Genomic DNA, 26494 nt, shown 5'->3' on the forward strand with positions numbered 1-26494 from the left:
ATAACCATTGCTCCGTGTATATTGCCTTACTCTTTGGATTGCCACAAAGCAACCTGCGAGATTGGAGAAAGGTTGAGAAGAGATCAGCGTCGTGAAAACGAGACGGACTGTGAATGGAGAGAAGCAGAAATGCTCCTACACCACCACATAATTACTATTCGGACAGTGATTCTGAGTAGGCCCTTCCTATCGAATCAATGTCCAAGGGTTCTGTTTTGTAATTTTGTTTCCCTTATAAAAAAATCATAATGCTGTGCGACGAAGGGCCCAGTTCACGACTGGCAGCCGCATTTAAACAGGGAGCCCTTCACAGACAACTTTAACACGCGCAACATAGTTGGGCGCACATGGCTAGTTCATTATAATAATAATAATAATAATAATAATACATTTTATTTATATAACGCCTTTCCCATGGCACTTCACAGAAGGTTTATGTGTAAAGCTACAGTCTTGTATGATTGCTTGATGAAGTCAAGTGTTTATCTGTTGTTGTCTTTTAGCAGCGCATTTGCCTTTGTGTCTTGATTTCCTCATGTCCTCTAATTGCCACATATGTGTCTGCAAATGTCAAAATTTTGGAAGTAGTTGATAATATGAGCATAACTCACATATGGTAAAAATTCACCCTGTTTTGTGCAAAGTAGCAACATTTTATATTTTGTGTCCCTTTTTAGAGACACAGTGGAAAAAGTGGTGGCTCTGAGGCTAGGGATCTGCACTGGCAATCGGAAGGTTGCCGGTTCGAATCCCGTAAATGCCAATAGGGACTCTGCTCTGTTGGGCCCTTAACCTGCAATTGCTGAGCGCTTTGAGTAGTGAGAAAAGCGCTATATAAATGCAAAAGAATTAATTATTAATTATTTTCTGTATTATTGCAAATTTGAGACACTGAGCGTTTTCAAGACTTCGATCAAAGAAAATTAGCTATTAAGTGAATAGCATCTGAGTGAAGAAATAACATTTTCAACTCCTATTATCATTCATTGAATTAACAGTTATTCAATTGCAGCTGGTGCTGTGAGAACAAAATAATTGTGTAAAATATTTACAATAAAAGAGAAAATTGGAAAGGGGTAAATATGTTATCACAGCACTGTATGTATAATTAAGGCTTTACTGTTAGTCTTCAGCTGTCTCAATCAGACCAAACACGTAAAATCAAAATCAGCCAATTTTTGGTAACTGTTTATGTCAGCTTGCAAGTTGCTGAGAAATAAACAACATGGAATGTATAGAACTTACAACTGAAAGAAATGAATATTATGAATAACACAACAATGTAGGAGACAATGGAAAAGTAAATGCTGTTCCCTACGGTGCGTGTGAAGTCACAGGGCCTTTGGACAGGCACTTGATTCAGCTATTACACTATAAAGAGAGAATGTTTGAAGAATAAAAACATTACAATATCAATATTTATGATCCTCAGACTGTGTTCCAGTTGATGACTGCAATATAAAAACTCAGCTACACAAGTTGTCATCCAGTGTCTACTTCTCCTACAATAATAAGCCTTCCAGGTTATTTCTTCGCAAAGAGGTAAGCAAGCCATTATATTAATGTATGGGCATATTGGGTATATAGAAACTGTGCAGAAGTCAGAAATATATACTATTTTTCAATTTTATGGCTATGATTAGTAAGTGGGAAAAGAGACTGAAAGCTCAAAAAACAAAAAGATTAGAAAAACAGGTTCAAATCTAAGACATTTTAGCAACCTAAGACAGTGAAAGGAAGTTCATAAAATGTATTCATAGTATGGGAGGCATTAACCCTCATGGCAGCCCCCTAAACCCAGAATAAATGGCTAGAAATATGAAAATGTACATACAATAATATAGTTTTATTATAAATACAAACACATTTCCTGTTTACCAGGTTGTGTGACTAACTCAGTCCCAACCTCAAAATATCACTTCCACTCCTTTTTACTTGTCGTCCTTTCTCTTGCCAGTGGGTCTTTGGTGTTAAAACTCCTCCTGGAGTCCATTTCAGCTATGACAAAAATCACTTCCAGGATCATGGATGAGTCTACGGTGTCATAGAGTCACCACATCACAGTGGCATGTTGTGACTCTTGAGGCCATTGCACAACAAAGTTTCTTGAGCATTTAGCGGGCCTGGTGTCTTAAACATCTTTTGATGACCTCCTTTTGAAAAGTTACATGGCCTCACTCATCCAGTGCAGGGATTGCGCTTGATTAAAACAAATGGTCTCTCACCAGTCCAGCTGGACCTTGCTCTAAAAGGAGAAACTGACCCCACTTCTCCTGCCCAGGGACATGAGTTGCCCTCTGCCAAGGGGATATTCTCTCCTTCTTCTAAACTTCTCTAGGATGGCTCACTCTCTTTTAGGAGGGTCACACACTTCTCCCTTTTTTAACTACTTGCGTTCTGTTATAGTCCTGTATGATCCATTATTGTTTGGCAACCGCTTGCTTAACTGAAAACCCATCAAAATGTGCATCCAAATTAAATCTAATCAATTATGTGCAGGCTGGTGCTATGATCGTGGAATTGTCTGAATAGCAGAGGCAGACAGAAAACCCATTTGAAACATAATTATTCAGTTACATTGCAAATCACTTTTTTGTTGACACTTAAGCGTATGAGTTTTCATTGGGTACTCAGTTTTCCTCCTGCCTTACTGTATATACAGTACATCTGAAAAGTATTCCCACCACATCACTTTTCCCACATTTTGTTATGTTACAGCCTTATTACAAAATGGATTAAATTCATTTTTTTCCTCAGAATTCTACACACAACACCCCATAATGACAACGTGAAAAAAGTTTACTTGAGATTTTTGCAAATTTATTAAAAATAAAAAAACAGAAATCCCATGTCCATAAGTATTCACAGCCTTTGCTCAATACTTTGTCGATGCACCTTTGGCAGCAATTCCAGCCTCAAGTCTATTTGAATATGATGCCACAAGCTTGGCACACCTATCCTTGGCCAGTTTCGCCCATTCCTCTTTGCAGCACCTCTCAAGCTCCATCAGGTTGGATGGGAAGTGTTGGTGCACAGCCATTTTAAGATCTCTCCAGAGATGTTCAATCGGATTCAAGTCTGGGCTCTGGCTGGGCCACTCAAGGACATTCACAGAGTTGTCCTGAAGCCACTCCTTTGATATCTTGGCTGTGTGCTTAGGGTCGTTGTCCTGCTGAAAGATGAACCTCAGTCGCCCCAGTCTGAGGTCAAGAGCGCTCTGGAGCAGGTTTTCATCCAGGATGTCTCTGTACATTGCTGTAGTCATCTTTCCCTTTATCCTAACTAGTCTCCCAGTCCCTGCCACTGAAAAACATCCCCACAGCATGATGATGCCACCACCATGCTTCACTGTAGGGATGGTATTGGCCTGGTGATGAGCGGTGCCTGGTTTCCTCCAAATGTGAGTTCAATCTTTGTGTCATCAGACCAGAGAATTTTCTTTCTCATGGTCTGAGAGTCCTTCAGGTGCCTTTTGGCAAACTCCAGGTGGGCTGCCATGTGCCTTTTACTAAGGAGTGGCTTCCGTCTGGCCACTCTACCATACAGGCCTGATTGGTGGATTGCTGCAGAGATGGTTGTCCTTCTGGAAAGTTCTCCTCTCTCCACGGAGGACCTCTGGAGCTCTGACAGAGTGACCATCGGGTTCTTGGTCACCTCCCTGACTAAGGCCTTTCTCTTCTGATCGCTCAGTTTAGATGGCCGGCCAGCCCTAGGAAGAGTCCTGGTGGTTTTGAACTTCTTCCACTTATGGATGATGGAGGCCACTGTGCTCATTGGGACCTTCAAAGCAGCAGAAATTTTTCTGTAACCTTCCCCAGATTTGTGCCTCGAGACAATCCTGTCTCGGAGGTCTACAGACAATTCCTTTGACTTCATGCTTGGTTTGTGCTCTGACATGAACTGTCAATTGTTGGACCTTCTATAGACAGGTGTGTGCCTTTCCAAATCAGGTCCAGTCAACTGAATTTACCACAGGTGGACTCCAATGAAGCTGCAGAAACATCTCAAGGATGATCAGGGGAAACAGGATGCACCTGAGCTCAATTTGGAGCTTCATGGCAAAGGCTGTGAATACTTATGGACATGTGCTTTCTCAATATTTTTATTTTTAATAAATTTGCAAAAATCTCAAGTAAACTTTTTTCACGTTGTCATTATGGGATGTTGTGTGTAGAATACTGAGGAAAAAAATGAATTTAATCCATTTTGGAATAAGGCTGTAACATAACAAAATGTGGAAAAAGTGATGCACTGTGAATACTTTCCAGATGCACTGTATCCGTCGTCTTCATCCTAAACTCTTGAAAAACCAGTTGATAGGTGACTCTGAGGAGGTCCAGCATGCATGAGAGCACCATGTAATGGACGGTTAGCTAAAGCCTTGTTGCCCAGTACTGCTAGGATAGGATTCAGTTTATCTGGTGGCACACCCTGAATTGGAATGAGTGGAAACTGGAGAATGTATAATTGCATTTATATTTTTTCTGCCTTCTTTATATTTTTTTAATAAAATTGTAAAAGTGGATTTCCTAATGATAACAATCTGAACTGCCATACTATCTAAAAAAAAGGGGTCTTAAAACAAAACCTATCCTGTGAATGCATTTTACAATAAATGTTTGTTATTTCATAATGTTTAGCTATATATAAAATTCATTGAAATGTATTTTATCAGGTATTTTACCCCAGGGAGAAGTTTAACTACCCTTATATCCTGTCCCTTCTGTGTGAACAGGTAGGTGTTTGTTATTTCTTATAAATTTTCTTTTCTAACAGCACCCTCACTTTTGATGCCCAGTGTGACAATCTAGATTCTTACATTTGGGAACACATTTAGCAGATAATTTATTGTTGGTTACTTAGTTCGAATTGTGAGATATAGATATCATTGTGTGCTTTGCAGTAATTTGACTGAATTTGAAGACATCAGGATTTCTGTGACAGTTTCTTCTCTGTTGCTATAAAATGGCATGACCACATCTGTGGGCTTGACATGAATAAACCTTTAAACAATACCATTTCTGTGTTTTCATTAGGTCATGAGAGACACCTATTCTGATTCCTGCTTTCGCATTACTAGAGAAGAGCGTCGCAAGATGAGAGATCTGCTGGGTAAGAGCACACTAAGCCTAACTAGTTTCAAAGGAAGAATTGCCTTGCTGTACTCGCATGACTAAAAGAGGCAACATCACATTATTTTTTGAAGTTGGGGCTTAAGGTAGCTGGCTCTTCCTTGAGTGTAGCTTTCATTTTATTTTTTTTTCCATTCAATTTATAAGCCAGTTATGCTTTTCCTAAAACTGATTTGTGGTGATGTGTACTATAGCTTACTGTTGTTGACTTTTTACCAAGTGTTATTTCTTTCAAACACACTTTTATGTGTAGCTCAGTTTCATGTGGGGACCAGTATGAAGACAGTCCCAGATGAGAGTATTAAGAGGAGGATTGTCCTGGCAGCACGGGATAACTGGGCCAACTACTTCACCCGCCTGTTCCCTGTAATTGTAAGAACATCTGTTCCAAATGTATAGAACGTCTGGATGTATTCTCTTTTCCGTTCTCTTTCTGGGCTGCTATTTGAAATGCAATTAAAATGCAAGTGTTTAATTTTAAGATAGAAAAATGTCTTTCTGTCAGCAACTAACATAACCTAATTTGTTTTTATTAAATGGAAATCCTTTGCACAATAACTCTCAGAAAACATTAAACAACTGCCTCATTAATGAAAGGAACAATCACATAAGACAGACAGTACAGTATATCCTGTGAATCATTGATGAGAAAAGTCATTTTTTTAGCATATTTTATGATTGATGGAGCATATCAAGGTTTTATTTTTTGCATCAGACTTTAAATTTAACAGCTGAAGAGTCTCACCTCTAGTAACTGTTTGTTTAGTGTTTTAAAACTAGTTACATTTTTTTTTCTTAACTATTGAATTGTGCCAGCAAAAGCTATGCAAGTTGAATAGCTCCACAGTGAGGCATGAGCTGCAGTGGATAGTTACTCTAGCATCAATTACTGCTTTATTTAAAATATATATATATATAATATAATATACAGGTGCTGGTCATAAAATTAGAATATCATGACAAAGTTGATTTATTTCAGTAATTCCATTCAAAAAGTGAAACTTGTATATTAGATTCATTCATTACACACAGACTGATGTATTTCAAATGTTTATTTCTTTTAATGTTGATGATTATAACTGACAACTAATGAAAGTCCCAAATTCAGTATCTCGGAAAATTAGAATATCAATTAAGACCAATGCAAAAAAAGGATTTTTAGAAATGTTGGCCAACTGAAAGGTATGAACATGAACAGTATGAGCGTGTACAGCACTCGATATTTAGTTGGGGCTCCTTTGGCCTGGATTACTGCAGCAATGCGGCGTGGCATGGAGTCGATCAGTCTGTGGCACTGCTCAGGTGTCATGAGAGCCCATGTTGCTCTGATAGTGGCCTTCAGCTCTTCTGAATTGTTGGGTCTGGCGTATTGCATCTTCCTCTTCACAATACCCCATAGATTTTCTATGGGGTTAAGGTCAGGCGAGTTTGCTGGCCAATCAAGAACAAGGATACCATGGTCCTTAAACCAGGTACTGGTAGCTTTGGCACTGTGTGCAGGTGCCAGGTCCTGTTGGAAAATGAAATCTGCATCTCCATAAAGTTCATCAGCAGCAGGAAGCATGAAGTGCTCTAAAACTTCCTGGTAGACGGCTGCGTTGACCTTGGACCTCAGAAAACACAATGGACCAACACCAGCAGATGACATGGCACCCCAAACCATCACTGACTGTGGAAACTTTACACTGGACCTCACGCAATGTGGATTCTGTGCCTCTCCTCTCTTCCTCTTCCTCCAGACTCTGGGACCTTGATTTCCAAAGGAAATGCAAAATTTACTTTCATCAGAGAACATAACTTTAGACCACTCAGCAGCAGTCCAAAGGCGAGACGCTCCTGACGCTGTCTCTTGTTCAAGAGTGGCTTGACACAAGGAATGCGACAGCTGAAACCCATGTCTTGCATACGTCTGTGTGTGGTGGTTCTTGAAGCACTGACTCCAGCTGCAGTCCACTCTTTGTGAATCTCCCCCACATTTTGTTTCACAATCCTCTCCAGGGTGCGGTTATCCCTATTGCTTGTCCACTTTTTTCTGCCACATCTTGTCCTTCCCTTCGCCTCTCCATTAATGTGCTTGGACACAGAGCTCTGTGAACAGCCAGCCTCTTTAGCAATGACCTTTTGTGTCTTGTCCTCCTTGTGCAAGGTGTCAATGGTCGTCTTTTGGACAACTGTCAAGTCAGCAGTCTTCCCCATGATTGTGTAGCCTACAGAACTTGACTGAGAGACCATTTAAAGGCTTTTGAGTTAATGAGCTGATTAGAGTGTGGCACCAGGTGTCTTCAATATTGAACCTTTTCACAATATTCTAATTTTCCGAGATACTGAATTTGGGACTTTCATTAGTTGTCAGTTATAATCATCAACATTGAAAGAAATAAACATTTGAAATACATCAGTCTGTGTGTAATGAATGAATCTAATATACAAGTTTCACTTTTTGAATGGAATTACTGAAATAAATCAACTTTGTCATGATATTCTAATTTTATGACCAGCACCTGTATATAATATATATAATGTAAATGTGTGTGTGTGTATTTATATGCAGTGTAAAACGTCATGTTCCTGATAGGTTAAGAAGCACTGAAAATGATTGTTTGCTATTTCAGGTAGCAAATGGGACCGACCAACAAGTACTGGGAGTCTCCCATCGAGGAATTCGGCTCCTGAGAGTGACAGAGGCGAGTGGCATGAACCCCAAACACTTAAAAATTTTACGCAGTTATAGGTACAGTAAGGATTTTAATATTTTACAAAGATTGAATCGCTACGAATATATTTTTGTGATACTTTTGTTTTTAGGGTAACACCGTTTTATTTTTTTCTCTACATTCTTATTAAAAATCTGAACAGTTATTGTTATTGACGATGCAATTATTAAAGTCTTTGCTAATTACTTATTTAAAAAGTACTCCTGGGTTTAGGCTCAGAATGTTTCAGTAAACTAGACACATTTCCACATCTCTCCAGCCTCCTTCCTATTCAAACCTAATTAAAGGTTTGGATTAAATTTCACTTCAGTTCCCTTGTTATTCAAAAGAATAATACTATACATCTTGTATAGATGTCTTATTATTAAATAGTTTTGAATCAGTCATCCATCTACAAATTGTATCAGTTGTATTTCTACTTCCACTGACATGTACATAAAAGTGGATACATTTTTTAATTGAGATGAAATAGCCATTTGAAACATTGTAATAATTAAACATTAATGTGGCTCAACGTTATATTAAACTACAGTGTTTGAGTCCGACCAGTTTCACCATTCAAGTTTACATTTTTCACCGTCCGGCGTCTCAGGAGGTGGAAGCAGTGCAGTGTCAACACTGTATATGGTGGGGATGGTGCGCTGCTGACCTCGACTCGGGACGTTGTGGGTCGGTGGGGGGAATACTTCGAGGACCTCCTCAATCCCATTAACATTTCTTCCAATGAGGAAGCAGAGCCTGGGGACTCAGAGGTGGGCTCCCCCATCTCTGGGACTGAGGTCACTGAGGTGGTCAAAAAACTCCTTGGTGGCAGGGCCCCGGGGGTGGATGAGATACGCCCGGAGTTCCTCAAGGCTCTGGATGTTGTAGGGCTGTCTTGGTTGACACACCTCTGCAACATCGCATGGACATCAGGGACAGTGCCTCTGGATTGGCAGACCGGGGTGGTGGTCCCACTCTTTAAGAAGGGGGACCGGAGGGTGTGTTCCAACTACAGAGGGATCACACTCCTCAGCCTCCCTGGAAAAGTCTATTCGGGGGTCCTGGAGAGGAGGGTCCGTCGGATAGTCGAACCTCGGATTCAGGAGGAACAGTGTGGTTTTCGTCCTGGTCACGGAACAGTGGACCAGCTCTACACCCTTAGCAGAGTCCTGGAGGGTGCATGGGAGTTCGCCCAACCAGTCTACATGTGTTTTGTGGACTTGGAAAAGGCGTTCGACCGTGTCCCTCGGGGAATCCTGTGGGGGGTACTCCAAGAGTATGGGGTACCGGACCCCCTGTTAAGGGCTGTTCGGTCCCTGTACAACCGGTGTCAGAGCCTGGTCCGCATTGCCGGCAGTAAGTCGAACCCGTTTCCAGTGAGAGTTGGACTCCGCCAGGGCTGCCCTTTGTCGCCGATTCTGTTCATAACTTTTAAGGACAGAATTTCTAGGCGCAGCCAGGGTGTTGAGGGGGTCCGGTTTGATGGACTCAGGATTGGGTCACTGCTTTTTGCAGATGATGTTGTCCTGTTTGCTTCATCAGGCCGGGTTCTTCAGCTCTCTCTGGATCGGTTCGCAGCCGAGTGTGAAGCGGTTGGAATGGGAATCAGCACCTCCAAATCCGAGACCATGGTCCTCAGCTGGAAAAGGGTGGAGTGCCCTCTCAGGGTTGGGAGCGAGATCCTGCCCCAAGTGGAGGAGTTCAAGTATCTCGGGGTCTTGTTCACGAGTGAGGGAAGAATGGAGCGTGAGATCGACAGGCGGATCGGTGCGGCGTCCGCAGTAATGCGAGCTCTGCATCGGTCTGTCGTGGTGAAAAAGGAGCTGAGCCATAAGGCAAAGCTCTCAATTTACCAGTCGATCTATGTTCCTACCCTCACCTATGGTCATGAGCTATGGGTAGTGACCGAAAGAACGAGATTGCGAATACAAGCGGCTGAAATGAGTTTTCTCAGCAGGGTGTCTGGGCTCTCCCTGAAAGAAGCTCAGAGTAGAACTGCTGCTCCTCTGCATCGAGAGGAGTCAGATGAGGTGGCTCGGGCATCTGATCAGGACGCCTCCCTGGTGAGGTGTTCCGGGCACATCCAACCGGGAGGAGGCCCCGGGGAAGACCCAGGACACGCTGGAGGGACTATGTCTCCTGGCTGGCCTGGGAACGCCTCAGAATTCTCCCGGAAGAGCTAGAAGAAGTGGCTGGGGAGAGGGAAGTCTGGGCATCTCTGCTCAAGCTGCTGCCCCCGCGACCCGACCTCGGATAAGCAGAAGAGGATGGATGGAAGTTTACATTTTTGCCTTTCCTTGGAAATAGTATGCTAATTTAGATAATTGACTATTGGGAAAATCACTTATGCCAAAGCCATTCTGTGTTTGTAATAAGTACTTTATTAGGAAAACTTGAAAATTTCAATCTGTTTGGTTTATTATAGCCCCTTAGTACTTCTTTTTAAGAGATTAAACAAGATTGTCTCAGTATTTTAGTTTTTGTGTAATGGCAGGCAAATGCAAAAGGTACACTCTGCACAGGTAGGATGTGGGCATTGACCCGCGGATAAGTGAAAGGTGCAGGAGCGTCTTCCACTTTTCAGGCAGGAAATAAACGGCCAGTGCCTCTTGTGGGTCCCCTTTATATGTACTGGCTTGGAGAACATATGACCAGAAGGGGTCGGCTTTCATCTATCTGGTGGAAACCTTAATGGGTGTCCTTGTGTCCCTGCGAAAAGCTGTCTCTTGGACACAGTAAAGTCTTGCTAGTATCTGGTCTCCACAGTCTATTTCTCAGCTTTCCTGACCTGGACAGCAACGGACGGCAGGTCAAACTCTGCCTGTATTTGTGTGTACTTGTCTGTAGTCTGTTGTACTCTCTTTTTCATTAATGGCCTTTTCCATTTATGTTTTTTTTTCTCTAGTTTTGCTGATATCCTGTCAGTAGAACTGTTTGATAAATACACTTTGGAATTCACCTTTAAAAGTGACCAGCTTCAGGTAGACTCCACACAGGCTTGGAAAATCAAAGAATTGGTTGAACTGTTTTTGTCTGATCTTCGTAAGGTAGGAAGAGAAGTGTCCGTTTTTGTTTTTTTAATAAGAGGGTTCATTTTTCTTAATGGGCAGCATGCTGAGACAATATATTGTGCTTTTTACTTCCTATTCCAGAAGAGCTGAATAATCAGGTTAAAAGATATCTCTCTATTATAAAACAAAATCCTGCAGAGAAACAGTAGGGCGACGAGACGTGATCTTCACGTTAAGATCATGGAAGACATTTAAGACACCCGCGAGACTAAAGAGATATGTTTAAGGTCCCCACGAGACGCTCCATGACCAGAGACTTTGTGCCAAGAGATTGACCCAGGACCGTCTCGCAATGACATAGAACATTAGATTCTTGCAAGACACATCCATCTTACAACCAAATAAGAGCACGGTCATCAAAACTCTCAGTCGTGTTTTGGCTTTGAGCACACACAGATCCAGGGCTCTGAGCACATGTAAAGTGTGTAAAGACAATATGTTATAGATGAAACGTAGATGACTAAGTGAGGAAGAAAGCAGCATGGATAAAAGAGACTCAAAAGCATTGGAGAGACAAAAAAGAAAAAGAATAATCGAGGTGCAAATTCAGAAAATAAGGAAAGTAATTATCAGCCCGGAACAAGTGGAATTGGGGAAAAAAAGCAGGTCCATTCCGGACGTTGGCACTATACACATGCAGAGCAGGTTAGAGATTATGAAAGCAATGGAATTCAAAAGGCTCAAAATAAAAAACGTTGGTGCAATAGACATGTGGAGAAAGTTATAGAATATGAAAGTAGGAAAATTAGAAAATATAAATAAAAGAAAGTAAAGATCGCAGTAGCACAAACAAACGGAAATTATTACTTGAAAAAGGGAAAATAATCACGGACTAGGTGTCATTGAAACAAAAGCAGGACAAAGCGAGGTCAGAAATAAAAGACAAAGAGTAGAAAACAAAGTAAAACGTCATAAAGAGGTTCAAAAACAAAGGGGGCCAAACACATGCAGAGCTGGTTAGAGAAAATGAAAACTGGAATTCAAAAGACTCATAGAAACACACGCAGAGCGAGATACAGAATATGAAAACAAAGTAAAACGTCATAAAGAGGTTCAAAAACAAAGGGGGCCAAACACATGCAGAGCTGGTTAGAGAAAATGAAAACTGGAATTCAAAAGACTCATAGAAACACACGCAGAGCGAGATACAGAATATGAAAGCAGAAAAAAACGACAGTGTCAAAACAAAGAAAGTAAAGATGGCATTAGTGCAAAGAAAGAGAAATTATTACTCGGAGAAATAACGAAAAGGCGAATAGAGATCGAATATATGGACACAGGTGATATGTCAGAAGTATGTGAATATTGTAAGGCTTTGAAGTTTAAGTCAAGAGAATTTCAAAAACGGAGTTTACCTCACATGCATTATTGGTTACTTTGCAAAAAAAATGATTAACTGCTGATGATGTCGATCGCTTTGTCTGTGCTGAAATTCCAAACAGAGAAGCCTATCCTGAATTAGGGTACAAAGTCATTAAAACACACGTCTCACTGACCTCATTAAAAAGACTCCGCTCATTGGGACTCCAAAGATTCCAAATATTGTTTTTACAGAAGTTCAGAAATAAAAGTGAAACTAATGAAATAGTAACAATTTAAAGAAAAAAAAAAATCTTAAAAGTGTGTATCTGGAAAAACAAAAACAGGGGGTTGGCGAGCGAAGTGAGCAGGGGGGCAAAGCCCCGTAGTTTAGATGAAATTTCTAATTTGAATAAATTTATATTGATTTCACTGTTAGATTTATTATTGACATTCCAAGCTAAAAGAAAATAGTCACAAATATAAGCATTCATTAATAAACCAGGTTAGATTTCGTGTTGTACATAGTAAGCAAAAATATAGTAAATACAGTTCACATACTGTACATATAAGCATAATACTTCTCACATTAAAGTGTAATGGATGCTAATATTGTAGATTGTTTTGATATGCTGTAGTTGTCTGAGAAATGTATCAAAATTAAATGGGGAAACTGTAGTAGACATGGATGTACAGTAGGTGGTGATAGTAACATGAGAAGGAGTGGCTCTCATCCTCAGGGTAGACAGGACCTCATAAATGAAGACATGAGTTGGGATGTACAACTTGTTAACCTTTAAATTGGAATTGATGTTCCTTTGCTATTATGCATGCTCATTTTGTGTAAAACATGATTAATCAATAAATAAATAAATAATCTAACATTTTATTTACTGTGTGAATTTCTGTATAATTAAAAAACAAAAAAAACATGCATAGTGTCTAAAAAGGCCAAATCCACCCACCACTGGCTGTAAATGCACAAACTGGATTGGTGTTATCTGTGAAGTTATAGTAATACATGATTTTTGTTTAGTTGAGCTTATACTGTACATCACATAACTGTAAATAAATACAACATTGTAAACATTTATGTTCCATTTAAATTTGGCCCAACTGAGCACTTGGCACCGCTTCTGCATAATAATATGTGTAAATTCTAACTAAATAACAAACACACCTCACTTATAGTATATCCACACTTACTTGATCATCACATAAAGTGTGACATTACTGTTCTGGGTGCAGTTTTTACACTACAGTACTTTATGGGTCCCAAATACAATGTGTAACCAAGATGGGTTGTTCACCAACATATGCACACAAATTACTAGAACCATTACACAACACAGTGGTAAACCATTTCTACATCTCTCTTACTGCTAGGATTCTGATCATGTCATAGCCTTGAAGAGCTTTGTCACTGACGACAAGAGCTTACTGTCATTCCGAAAGGGAGATATCATCAGGATGCTGCACATCAATGGCCTGCAGCCAGGTAAGGTTTCTATGTTTATTTATAAACATGTAATTAAAATGATTTCTGGGGTGATTTGTTTAATCATAAAAGCAGTCTGTGGTGCAAATACTTTTGCACACACCCTTAGAATGTAGACAGTCCAAAAAGTTGATACAGTTGACACAAGACCGAATGGATCCATTGACATTCTACAGGCCAGGTGACATTTCTACAAACTTTAATGACCCTGTTTTAGTGATCAAGTTCACACATTGGCCTCACTGACAGGAGTATAGACTGGTATCGTCTAATGCTGCTCTAACCAGTTTTCATCCAAATCTAACACACTGTACATTCAGAGATCCTGTTCATCACTGTTGTAAAGAGCTGTTTTTGGAGGATTTGTAGATGGTCTGTTATCTTGAATGAGTCTGGCTGTTCTGCTCTAACGTTTCTCATTTACGTTTCTCTGTGTTTCGCCCACAGAATAGCTGCCCTCTGAATGTTATTTGTCTATCAGACTATTCTCTGTAAACACCAGAGACTAAAGGCTTCCCACTGAGTAGCAGCTACATGGTTGGCTTTTTAGAGAAGCTGGCTATTTACAATTAGGAGTTGGTGGACCTAATAAGATTGTCACTGATTGTCTATCATGTTTTCCCCTTTTGAGGTCAAAGTCCTCTACAAGCATTCTCTTCTTTGAGACTTGATGTGACATTTTCCACAATAATGACTTATTCTTGGCCAGTCTTACACGATCAACACTTTTTGAAGCACGTGCCCAGTTGTTCAACATATTGTTACGTCTTTTTCAGGTCATTTGTTTAGGGTAGTGGGCTTCCTGCAGGTTTTTAACTTGAACCACTTCTTCTCTTAATTGGACTGCTACCTTAATCAAGCAAGCTGTTATTTTTTATTTATTTTTTTAGCAACTATTTGGAAATTACAAACTTGGTATGCTATATTTTTATTAACTGTGTGTTAGATGGGTAAAAATGAATTCTTTTTCCTTTTAAATGTTTCTTGTGTCAAAGTGTTCTGTCTATTTAGACACCTGCTTATTAATTAGTACTCAAGTAAGTAACACTGAAGTAAGCTGCTGTCTGCTCTGCTCAACACTAATTGGATTCTGGTACAATTAAGAAAGAAATACCACATAAAAATTGAATAAAAATATAGATACGTCTTAATTTCCAATATGTATACATCTAACACTACTGCACTTTCCTAAATGCAAAATAAAAGCAAAAAAACAATGAGATCAGTTAAAGCTAAATGACTTACTTACTGAGAAATTGGGTGGAACAAAAGTCTGCAGCCACTGGGGGTCATGAGGACTGAATATTGAGAATCACTGGTTAAAGTGTAACAGTCCTGCTGGCCTCATGACTTAATACCCTTGACCTCTGAACTCTTCTGTTCTATGTTTATTAGATGAATATGCCGGTCATATTTTTTTCTCCTTCTTTATAATTGACATAATTCTGCTCTTAGTTTCAATGTCTTGGAATTTTTATTTTTCAGAATAACCTATGACTGGATTTTTTCTAAATATTTTTTTGATTTCATTATGTAATTTACCTTAGTAACTGTACAAACAAATCAATTTAGATTTACCAGAGAGGGGTATATTATCACTAAATGTGTAGAAAGCACTGCACTGTACAGAGGCTGAGTACAGGCCATAAAGGTTATACTGAGAAAGGCACAAGATTGCCTCTGCATTGTGTTGTTTAAAATAATGTGGAATAGGTAAAATAACACTCTTTAATATAATTCATTGCTGTACTACAAACTCCTAAAGTAGTGACATCAGGATTGGGAATAGTAGCATAAGCTTAAAGGCAAAAATATTATCCAGAGGCATGTGATTTCTTTTTTTAAATTTTAGAAATCTGCTTTTGGTAGTATCTAAGGTGGCACTGGGAATATAGCAAGAGTTTCTTCAAAATAAATTAATTTAATAAGGTAACATTTTCACCTAAGGCCCTAGTCAGCTCTGTGTTCTGTAAAAATAAGGAAACAACTCTTTTTGGCCTCTCATCTAGTCAGAATTTTCATGATGTGTTTTATTTATTAACAGGTTGGCACTTTGGTTCTATTGGTGGCCGCTCAGGGCTATTTCCTTCAGGATTAACCCAACCTACAGCACCACCTGATTATTATGGTATACATCTTGATCGCCGTGAAGAACTCCGGAGAAGCAGAAGATCAGAATATACTAAAGAGCAAGAGGGAAAGCCTGAACAAACAAAGGTTTGTACAGCCGATTCAAACTGGTCTGGACAGTTCTTTTTAAAATATAAACATTAAATTGCTGTCTTCTGTCTAAAGGTCTCAAACAGACACTATTTTCTTGAAATTGCTGTACACAATCGGCCAGTCTGTTCACTACAAACATATTTTAATTGATTTCTATCATCACTGTATTCTTTTCAAAATAAGATTATTTATTCTTCTTAATTTTTTCATGTGTTGTTGTAAAGTTGTGATTCTTTTTCATCTTAAAATATTTATGATCATAATAGTCTAAATGCTGTCTTGCTATGGTTAACTTCAGGTAACTTAGCCAACAGCACCATTTAAACAATAATATGTGCATGAGATGTACAGATTATTATAGAGATTGTACAAGCAAAAGATATTACAAATACATTTGTTACAGACTTTAACATAATACTACATAACACATTTATGTTTTATTAGCCATTGTTCTGTCACTGCACAAAGTTTCTTCTTCCATCATTTGCAGGAGGCCTTATTAAATGAATGTTGCAAATGTTTGATCCATGTTACTTCTTGCTGCTAAAATTCATTGAGAGGGAGTGCTTGACTGGCATGAGACTGGTGTATAGCGCATGGCAAGCATACGCCCCACAGCACACTCCCAGGGTGGAGAGGGACAGAGAAGCACACTGGCAGTCCTGTAGATGTTAGTGTGGCAGTTAGGGGTCTACTGGAGGTGCAATCGGAGCATAATGTATCTGTTTTAGACAGAAGCCTTTTTTATAACAAACATATTAATAGTTAATTGTACGCACACACACCTCTTATCTATTGAAACACTTGACGACACTCTACTACTTAAGTTAATGGCCTGAAAGTACAGCTTCTTTCTTTCTTTCTTTCTTTCTTTCTTTCTTTCTTTCTTTCTTTCTTTCTTTCTTTCTTTCTTTCTTTCTTTCTTTCTCTGTTACATCGTAACAATGAGTAAAAAGTGCCATCTACAGTACATTCTGTGGAAACTATATGTATATGCTGCTGCTGAAGAATGTGAATTTCCCATTGGGATTAATAAAGTATCTATCTATACACACGCCTATTTATTGACTTTTTTATGTTGTATTGGTAAGACCTCTGATAGCAATAACTTGAAAAATGGTTACATTTCATAATATTGATAAAGTACAAAGGTAGCTGGATCTGTTATTAGTTCAGGATCTTAAATCCAATATAATGTGTATTTCAAAGCTGGTCTAAATAGTGTAAACATGTTACTAAAAATGCTGCTATAGTACTTGTAGATCTGAATACTCATAAATCAGAGTTTCCATCTTGCAGTGATGAATTACAAAGGTAATATTGCTGAAGATCATTTTGTTGCTTAAAAGTAACTAATGAAAAAGCAATATTTAAGAGAAGTGACAAATTATATTTGTTGTTTCAGGATGTAGGGGAGGATACGGCATTCAGAAACCCAGACGACTCTGTAACTGAGACCAGTGTGTTTAGCATGACTGAGTTTGCAATGAAATACTTCAGAGAAGTAGCAACCAAGTATGTACCTAGCTTTCTTACAACATTTGTAGTATTATTTACATGGGTGAAGACCACAGTCCAAATCGAACAATAAAATTAATAAAAAAAAACACAAAAATCTAACACTTCTATAAACAGACCATTCAGATCCTCCATATATTACTAAAAGCTCAGGATATTTAAAACATCTTTGTATTATATAAAGCTGAAAAAAGGTTTCTGCATAATATGATTGAATCACCAAATTTAAACAGATTTAGTAGATTAAAACAAATAATTGATTCATAAAAAATAAAACAATGGCTAGAATATGTATTACAACTATTCTGTGTTCATCTTTTAGTAACACCCTTCAGTAACACAAGCTCTTGCTCAGTTCACTAGATTAAGAATAGTTTCACAGGTATCTTTCCATGCATACCATTTCCAATATTTGATATTTTAATATCCTAACAAAAATTGGTTATAAATGTTAAAAGGCAGAATATTTGCATCAAAGGCCCAGTTCCAAGGTGTGCTCTCTTCCAAGCGTTAAGATCATTTATTGTTATTTTTACACATGAGAAAAAAGTACTCGGTTGGCCCATTTGTGAGCAACAATAAATAAGCTAACCATTTTTCATCTTCATATTTACTTTTTAAAATTTAGGTTAGGATGGAAAGGTATGAGTGCAGAGGGTCGCAGCTCAGCTGAAATGGTCCAGCATAGTAAGGTAGGTGTAATGGCCCAAGCACAGAAGCTTCACTGTCATCTTTATTTACATTTTCAAAATTTTCATTTCGTGTGACTCATATGAAATGCATATGTAATTTTTACACTATGACTCACTGTGATTGTTTGTTAAACTGTTATCTTTATAAAACTACCTTTTTAAATAGTGTGTTCAGTGCATTACTTGACAATGTGAATTTAAAGGAATATTTATGTCAAATCATTAACATGTAGCAGACATTGTTGGGGAACTTCAACTCCGTCATAATAGAGTCCACCTGGATTGCAAGAATGTCCCTGTATATTCTACAGTACATTTATTTAGCATAGGAGGAGGCTGATCCAATACAGCAACCCACTTGAAAATAGGAAAATCTTTTAGAAGAAGTTGTTAGTTAGATTACGTATTAGTTCACAAAAATATAAATATTATAAAAATATAAAGTTAGGGTTTAATAAAAAAAAGGCAGTCTACAGTGCATTAGTCTAGGTTCACCCCTCCTTTTACTCTTCACACTGGAAGGGGTTTAAACTGCCCAGCCGACTGTTTACTGTGTATGGTACGTCTGCTGTCTTGTGAACATTTCTGTAGTTCCTTTTGAATTCTCCCTTGCCATGCTACTTATCATACATTCTTTCCTAACTTCCCACTTTCTCTCACCAATTTTTGTGACTATTTGTTAGAAGAAGAAGAAAAAAGTAGTTCTGCTACACTCATTGTGCCATTGCGACTTTAACATGTCTTTCCTGTAGGTTCCTATTCAAGAGTCACTTATTTTGTACTTGGATGGAGAACTGAATGAGCTTGCTGCACAAAATTTCATGAGTGAGTATTAGAGGTGGTACAATATTTTTCATTAAAAAAGAAAAAACTGTAAATCTTTGAGCTATATAAAGTGTTTTGTAAATGCAGATTCAAATTAGCAGTAATGGGTAACAGGCTGGGTGGCACGGTGGCGCAGTGGGTAGTGCTGCTGCCTTGCAGTTAGGAGACCCGGGTTTGCTTCCCAGGTCCTCCCTTGCGTGGGGTTTGCATGTTCTCCCCGTGACTGCGTGGGTTTCCTCCCACAGTCCAAAGACATGCAGGTTAGGTGGATTGGTGATTCTAAATTGGCCCTAGTGAGTGTCCTGTGGTGGGTTGGCACCCTGCCCGGGATTGGTTCCTGCCTTGCACCCTGTGTTGGCTGGTAACAGGCTAACCAGGGTGTAAAATATGAGTACTGCAGGATAAGGTGTGGACGAGACCATAAGTAAGCCAATAAGGCTCTCTGCACTCCAGCGTAAATGAATGTCTCTTGGAGTGTGAAGTGCTTGTTTGGGCGGGTGTTCACAGTGAAAGATACTTTGTATAAAATAGATTGAGAGCAAGAGACTTAATGATTTTCTTTTCTAAACAACAAGAATTGCTTCTCTTTATTGAAAGGAATCTGGAAAAATTTTCATAATAGAATATATTACATAAAATACGTAATAATCACTCATTACCAGGTCACTCAAATGGTCAGCATTCTAAACTGTATGAATTGGTCTTTGCATCTAAAATTCTTTTGGATAATATTTACAATGAAGGGGCCAAGTAAATGTTCATATATCACGAGCAAATCATTCTCAGTAAAAACACATAGGAGTGGGCAAATCTCAGTTAAGTTTTACTCTGCTGTACACATAAAAGACTGGGGGGTAATTACAGTTTTTCTCACCTCACCTTAAACACAATTCCTGGAACATCATTTACATAATATGATATTTTTCTTTACAGCTTTGCACAAATAAGGTTTACAACTGCATCTGGTATAAAAGCAACCAGAGATTATGAGTTAGTGGTATTTTGAGAATACAGATAATTGATGGACTGTGTTTAAGCAATTGAGAAAAGCTAATTAACTCACTGTAAAAGAACTATATAAAATAATGATTAAGTAGCAGCAATGCAACACCTAAAATATATTGTCAAGTCTCTGCAATTACTATTGTCTACTCCACAGATGTGATGCGGTTCATGGGTGACCAACCAACAGTGAAGCATCAGTCAATGATGGACTGTGTGTATAGCATTCTTCAGGTTAGTTTCATTTATGCATTAAAATACAGAGATCATGTCAGATACAGTATATGGTGAACAAGCATGGTGCTGGCCACTGTCTGTGCCTTGCAATTCCTTCACCAAGGGAAATAAAAGCCACAGGTTCTCCTCTGAAAGGACCCACTGGTTACATCTGAGATTGTTGGGGATAGTGAATTTGTGAATTTCCCCTTGGGATTAATAAAGTATCTATCTATCGATCTATCTATCAATCTATCTATCTAATCCTGCCTACTATACCAAATTCTATCTATCTATCTATCTATCTAATCCTGCCTACTATACCAAATTCTATCTATCTATCTATCTATCTATCTATCTATCTATCTATCTATCTATCTATCTATCTAATCCTGCCTACTATACCAAATTCTATCTATCTATCTATCTATCTATCTATCTATCTATCTAATCCTGCCTACTATACCAAATTCTATCTATCTATCTATCTATCTATCTATCTATCTATCTATCTATCTATCTATCTATCTATCTAGTGTTGGTTTTTTTAAGACGCAAGTCAGTGTTTCCAGGGTTGGTTTCTCAATGGCAGAGAGGCTAATCCAAAAGGCAATGGTAATAGTGCTTTAGCTATAAATTAGATATAAAAAAAATTTGATATGAATATTTTAAATATATTCATATTTTTATATATTTAATATGTTAATGCATTTTTCTATAAGATAGACAGATAGATATGTGCCTGTGCCAAACAGGTGTCCCACAATAACCAGTGTTTGTGGCCGATTGTGATGTGCTCAGGAAGAAGATGCCTCTCACATGGATGGCAGGCTGGAGGAGTCTGGTTTTGTTGTGTCCTGGGCTGTGGTGAAGTTGTTTCTTCAGTAATTAGAGTGTGGACAGGTGCTTTCTATGGTTCACCTTTTTTTCTGCTTTTCTCCCCTTTACAGTGGTTGCATAGGTTATCCATATTACTGCTGCTGCCTTACATGGCAGTAAGTTACAGTTAGTCCAGGGTACTGCCCTGCTGCCATTCTCCTTTCAGATGAAACCCAGTGTGTCCTGCAGGTCCTTTCTTAAGTTTTTTTAAAAATGTTGTCAAATATTTTATACAAAATGTACATTATTTCCCTGCTTTTATGCGTCTTGCACGTCTTTTTGTCTTATGATGGGCTGACAAAATGCATTCTGGGTATTAAATACATCAAAGTTTAAGAATGTTTCGCACATTGAAGTCTGGTACCTTCATATCCTAGTCAGAAAGTTTTTTGTTCGTTTTCCATTAAGTGATGTGTCGTCATTTTTTATCTCATAGCTTGGCAAAGAGAAAGAGAGCCTCAGGGATGAAATCTACTGCCAGCTGATCAAGCAAGTGACATCAAACCCACGGCAGTAAGCATTTTTCCCTACAAGGTTTTTTTGGGAGTTTTTCCTTGTCTTCTTAGAGAGTCAAGGCTGGGGGGCTGTCAAGAGGCAGGGCCTGTTAAAGCCCATTGCGGCACTTCCGGTGTGATTTTGGGCTATACAAAAAAAAAAACTGTATTGTATTGTATTGTATTAAAGTTAACATATAGACAGCGGACTAACTTTATACAGTAAGAAGTATACTGTAGCATTTAAGGTTTTTAGAGGCAGAAAATAAAAATGGTTTTAATTTTTAGAACATTACTGTGTCTAGTTTGTGGCATTTGGATGCTCTTTCTCTATACAACACCATTTTCATGTTTTGCAGTTTTCAAAGTATGATGATAACATAATTCAAATTGTGAGGGGAAAAATGATGGATAGTTCTTCAGAGCTATTATACATTTAGTCCCCTATCGTGTGACGTATGTGCTGAACATAAAGACCATACTTCTCTCTGCCACAAATCATGTGGAATAGTCTCATACATTTGAAAGAACCAGAACTGGGAAAGTTGAAGTGTTAGCAGCTATAGCAAATATATTTACTGAAAAGGTAACAAACAGCCCTCTGGTTTGTAGGCAGCTTGGGTCAAATATTGGGTGGTCCGATCTAATTATGCAATTTTCATTACGCTATAACTTAAGTTTATTACATAGAGAATTCATAGCACCTGCCCTGCACATAGAAATTTCACTTAAAATTCTTTTTGTTGCCGATAGATGGCAGCACCCGCCCTGCATTCCAAAATGCCATCAGTTGCATGATGGGCACCATTAAAGAATATACACATTAATTTATTAATGTAATATCTGACAAAAAAAAAAAAAATCTGGCAGTCCAGTTGATGTTCAGTAAGGCAAGTGTACAGCTTATTAAAATAATTTAATGAGTGAACTTCCAAAACACTGATCTAATTCTACCTTGCACTGTATGTTTATTGCCAGACAGAGCAGCAGCCAAGGTTGGAGACTCCTGTATTTCATTACAGGAATTTTTGCATGCTCAGAAAATCTGTGGCCATATGTTACCCGGTATCTACGGGATGTTTCACATGATCAGAGTTTGCAAGGTAAGCCTAAGAGCACTTAAGTTTTCCACATTAAGTAACATTAGTTAGATGTTAGCTCAATGCACACTACAAATGGTTAAAAATTACACAGAAATCATTAATACAGTTACAGGGTACATTAAAGTCAAAATGTAACATGTACCAAGCAGCCATGGCAGTTATGTATATTACTGTTGATTACATATGAAACTTGGTAAGACCTCCTTTATTAATACACTACTGTCAAAATAAGTAGTCCAAATAGTAAAGTTTAATGAACTCATTGATAAGCCTTTCACACCCCACCTTCAGTTCCACATATAAAACCTGCTCCTCCCCATCCAGCAATAACTGGGATTTTCAAAAGGTGAACATTCTTCTACATGAAGAACTCCCTTCAAAAATGCTAGCCTTAAAAAGTCTGATATAAAATACAGACTAAATAATCAGATTATTTAGCCTGTCTTGGCTTCAGTTTGTTTTTGTAGCCAGCTTTTAAACATTAAATAGATCTGTCATAATGTCGCACATGAAAAACAAAACCTTACCTGAAACAGGGATACCTGGACCCCTGGACCTGAAGCCAAGACTGAAGGTGGTACACACTCTGTTTCCACTTTTCAAAGCTGCATGGTGTATTGTTCTTCAGCTTCTGGTTTCAGACTGCTGCTTAGCTAATTTAAGTACGATCAAGGACAAAGTAAAGCATATTGCCCACTTCCTTATATCGTATCATTTATTGGAGCAAAAGAAATCTCTGGCTCTCCCAAATTATATTATTACACAGGATGTCAGTACCTGCTAGGAAAATCCTCCGTAATTAAAGAAACAAGTGACGTTGTATTTTACTATGGTGGCTTTTAAACTTAAACCTGTATCTGTATTTAATGACATCCCGGTTAAATTCAGCTTTCTCTACACTTGCTAAGTATATTGAAAATTTTATCCACCTTTTATTTTCTCAAGCACAGCTAAGTCAAAAACCAACAATAATATTAGATTGTTACCATTTGTTTAGCAATTGCCTCCATGTGTGAAGAAAACCTACAACAATCACAGATATATGGCGGGCGCAGACATCTTCCCACTCCGCTAGAAATTGAAGCTTTTTTGGTAAGTTGCTCTTAGTTGCAGGAAAGTGTGTGAGTGAAAAGTATATTTGGCACCTAAGAAAGTAATACAAATTCTTCTGTACCTTTTGATTTAAATTAAAAAGAAAAAAATAATCAAAAATTGTTTTTCTGAAGGTAATTCAAATGCATTTTTCTAGACCAACTACAAAATTTAGCCTCTCTCAGGAAAGTGTACTGAGCGATAACATCACAGCATTTTTGGGTTTGTATGAATGTAAAGGTGAGATAATCAAAATATAAAAAAGAAAAGCCAATAAAATGTAAGTGTTGGAGTGTACTGAAAGTCTGTTTTCCCCAGGCCTGTCTGAAGCTCCATCAATTTTTCAATTTCCACCCATTTACTTTCTAAATCTGCTCATCCGGAGCAGAATCATCAGGACAGGCAACCAGCCATTTGCAGGAAAGAACACAGACAAACATAAAAGGGACCAATTTAGTATCGCCAGTCCACTTATTCTGTATGTCTTTGGACAGTGTGAGGAAACCCACACAGGCACAGGAAGAACATGCAGAGTCCAGGCAAGGAACACTTGAGATGTAAACCTTCTGTGTGCTTGTTGCAAGGTGGCAGCACTACCACTGTGTCACTGTACTGTCACTTCATCAACAGTGGAGTGTTTAAAAACTCGAGTATAGCCAACTAAAAAGTCAAACATAAAAAAGTAACTGTATTCCATAGTTTGAATATTGAGTTATGCTGCTTCTTTTATACTTTGTTTCTACTGCTAATGTATTTCCATATACCATCAGTTCTTCTTAAATAAGCACACTTGTCTAAGCTTGTTGCTTATAATTTATCACGTTTTATGTAACTTTAATAACTGCTATGTGAAAGGCATTATATAAATTGATTGAAATATTGAAGTAAATATAGCATACAGTAGGGACAGAAACTGATTTTGGAAGATACAGTCATTTGTTGCAAACAGTCTGAGAATTAAAAGCTCCATTGACAGTTACGGAACATTTTACCTAATTTTACTTCTCTGCATTTAACTGAACTAGGCTGGATGAATTTTGACTTTCTCCACAATATAAGCACAGATATTCTGAGATCTCAAAACTTAAGCTTTCATCAGATTACACAGCTGCTTCTAATGAGTGTGAAAGATATCTGAAACAAAAAAACAAAGTAGTGCCTAGCAACAAAGCACAAAGTGTGTTTCTTTAAAAACTTTACAATCAGCTTGGAATGTGTGATTGATTCATATCCTAATGTTTTTTTTATTATGAACTTAATGCCAAATAAATATCAACTATAATGTCTATGGTGCTATTATTACTACTACTGTACTGATCAAACTGAGTTCTATTCAGAAAACACAAACATGTTAACCTGTTGCAGCATTTATTCCAATAGCAGTAATAACAAGCCACTTGAAAGAGGAGAGGTTTCTTGTTATTTGGGATTAAACCAATGGAACAGCACCTCCAAGGCAAATAATTACAAACGGGCCCTTTCAAAGGCATTTCAAATTAGCAAATTTAAAAGATATATAGATAGATAGATACTTTATTAATCCCAGGGGGAAATTCACATACTCCAGCAGCAAAAAAATATTAAATTAAAGAGTAATAAAAAATGCAGGTAAAAAACAGACAATAACTTGAATAATGTTCAACGTTTACCCCCTCTGGTGGAATTGAAGAGTCGCATAGTTTGGGGGAGGAATGATCTTCTCAGTCTGTCAGTGGAGCAGGACAGTGACAGCAGTCTGTCGCTGAAACTGCGCCTCTGTCTGGAGATGACACTGTTTAATGGATGTAGTGGATTCTCCATAATTGATAGGAGCCTGCTGAGTGCCCGTTGCTCTGCCACAGATGTCAAACCGTCCAGCTCTATGCCAACAATAGAGCCTGCCTTCCTCACCAGTTTGTCCAGGCGTGAGGCATCCTTCTTCTTAATGCTGCCTCCCCAGCACACCACTGCGTAGAAGAGGGCACTCGCCACAACCATCTGATAGAACATCTGCAGCATCTTACTGCAGATGTTGAAGGATGCCAGTCTTCTAAGGAAGTACAGGCGGCTCTGTCCTTTCTTACACAGAGAATCAGTATTGGCAGTCCAGTCCAATTTATCGTCCAGCTGCACTCCCAGGTATTTATAGGTCTGCACCCTCTGCACACAGTCACCTCTGATGATCACGGGGTCCATGAGGGGCCTGGTCCTCCTAAAATCCACCACCAGTTCCTTGGTTTTGCTGGTGTTCAGTTGTAGGTGGTTTAAGTCGCACCATTTAACAAAGTCCTTGATGAGGTTTCTATACTCCTCCTCCTGCCCACTCCTGATGCAGCCCACTATAGCAGTGTCGTCAGCAAACTTTTGCACGTGGCAGGACTCTGAGTTATATTGGAAGTCTGATGTATATAGGCTGAACGGGACTGGAGAAAGTACAGTCCCCTGCGGCGCTCCTGTGTTGCTGACCACAATGTCAGATGTGCAGTTCCTGAGACGCACATACTGAGGTCTGTTTGTAAGATAGTCCACGATCCATGTCACTAGGTATGAATCTACTCCCATCTCTGTCAGCTTGTCCCTAAGGAACAGAGGTTGGATGGTGTTGAAGGCGTTAGAGAAGTCTAGAAACATAATTCTTACAGCGCCACTGCCTCTGTCCAAGTGGGAGAGGGATCGATGTAACATATAGATGATGGCATCTTCCGCTCCCACCTTCTCCTGGTATGCGAACTGCAGAGGGTCGAGGGCATGTTGGACCTGTGGCCTCAGGTGGTG

At 38.7% G+C, this 26494-nt stretch overlaps 1 protein-coding gene across 1 annotated transcript in view; it reads left to right on the top strand.

Annotated features, from left to right (window-relative positions):
* Positions 1-26494, top strand: part of myo15b (myosin XVB) — a 137065-nt gene that overhangs the window by 100034 nt on the left and 10537 nt on the right. The window contains 15 exon segments of the mRNA XM_051918932.1: positions 1433-1542; positions 4676-4735; positions 5037-5112; positions 5386-5504; positions 7745-7863; positions 10734-10875; positions 13585-13696; positions 15741-15913; positions 17325-17434; positions 18066-18129; positions 18882-18954; positions 20114-20190; positions 21488-21564; positions 22524-22648; positions 23646-23740. Of these exon segments, the coding sequence (XP_051774892.1) occupies positions 1433-1542; positions 4676-4735; positions 5037-5112; positions 5386-5504; positions 7745-7863; positions 10734-10875; positions 13585-13696; positions 15741-15913; positions 17325-17434; positions 18066-18129; positions 18882-18954; positions 20114-20190; positions 21488-21564; positions 22524-22648; positions 23646-23740 (1532 nt within the window).

Source organism: Erpetoichthys calabaricus, chromosome 14 (genome assembly GCF_900747795.2).
Source record: "Erpetoichthys calabaricus chromosome 14, fErpCal1.3, whole genome shotgun sequence".
NCBI classification, from domain to species: Eukaryota; Metazoa; Chordata; class Cladistia; order Polypteriformes; family Polypteridae; genus Erpetoichthys; species Erpetoichthys calabaricus.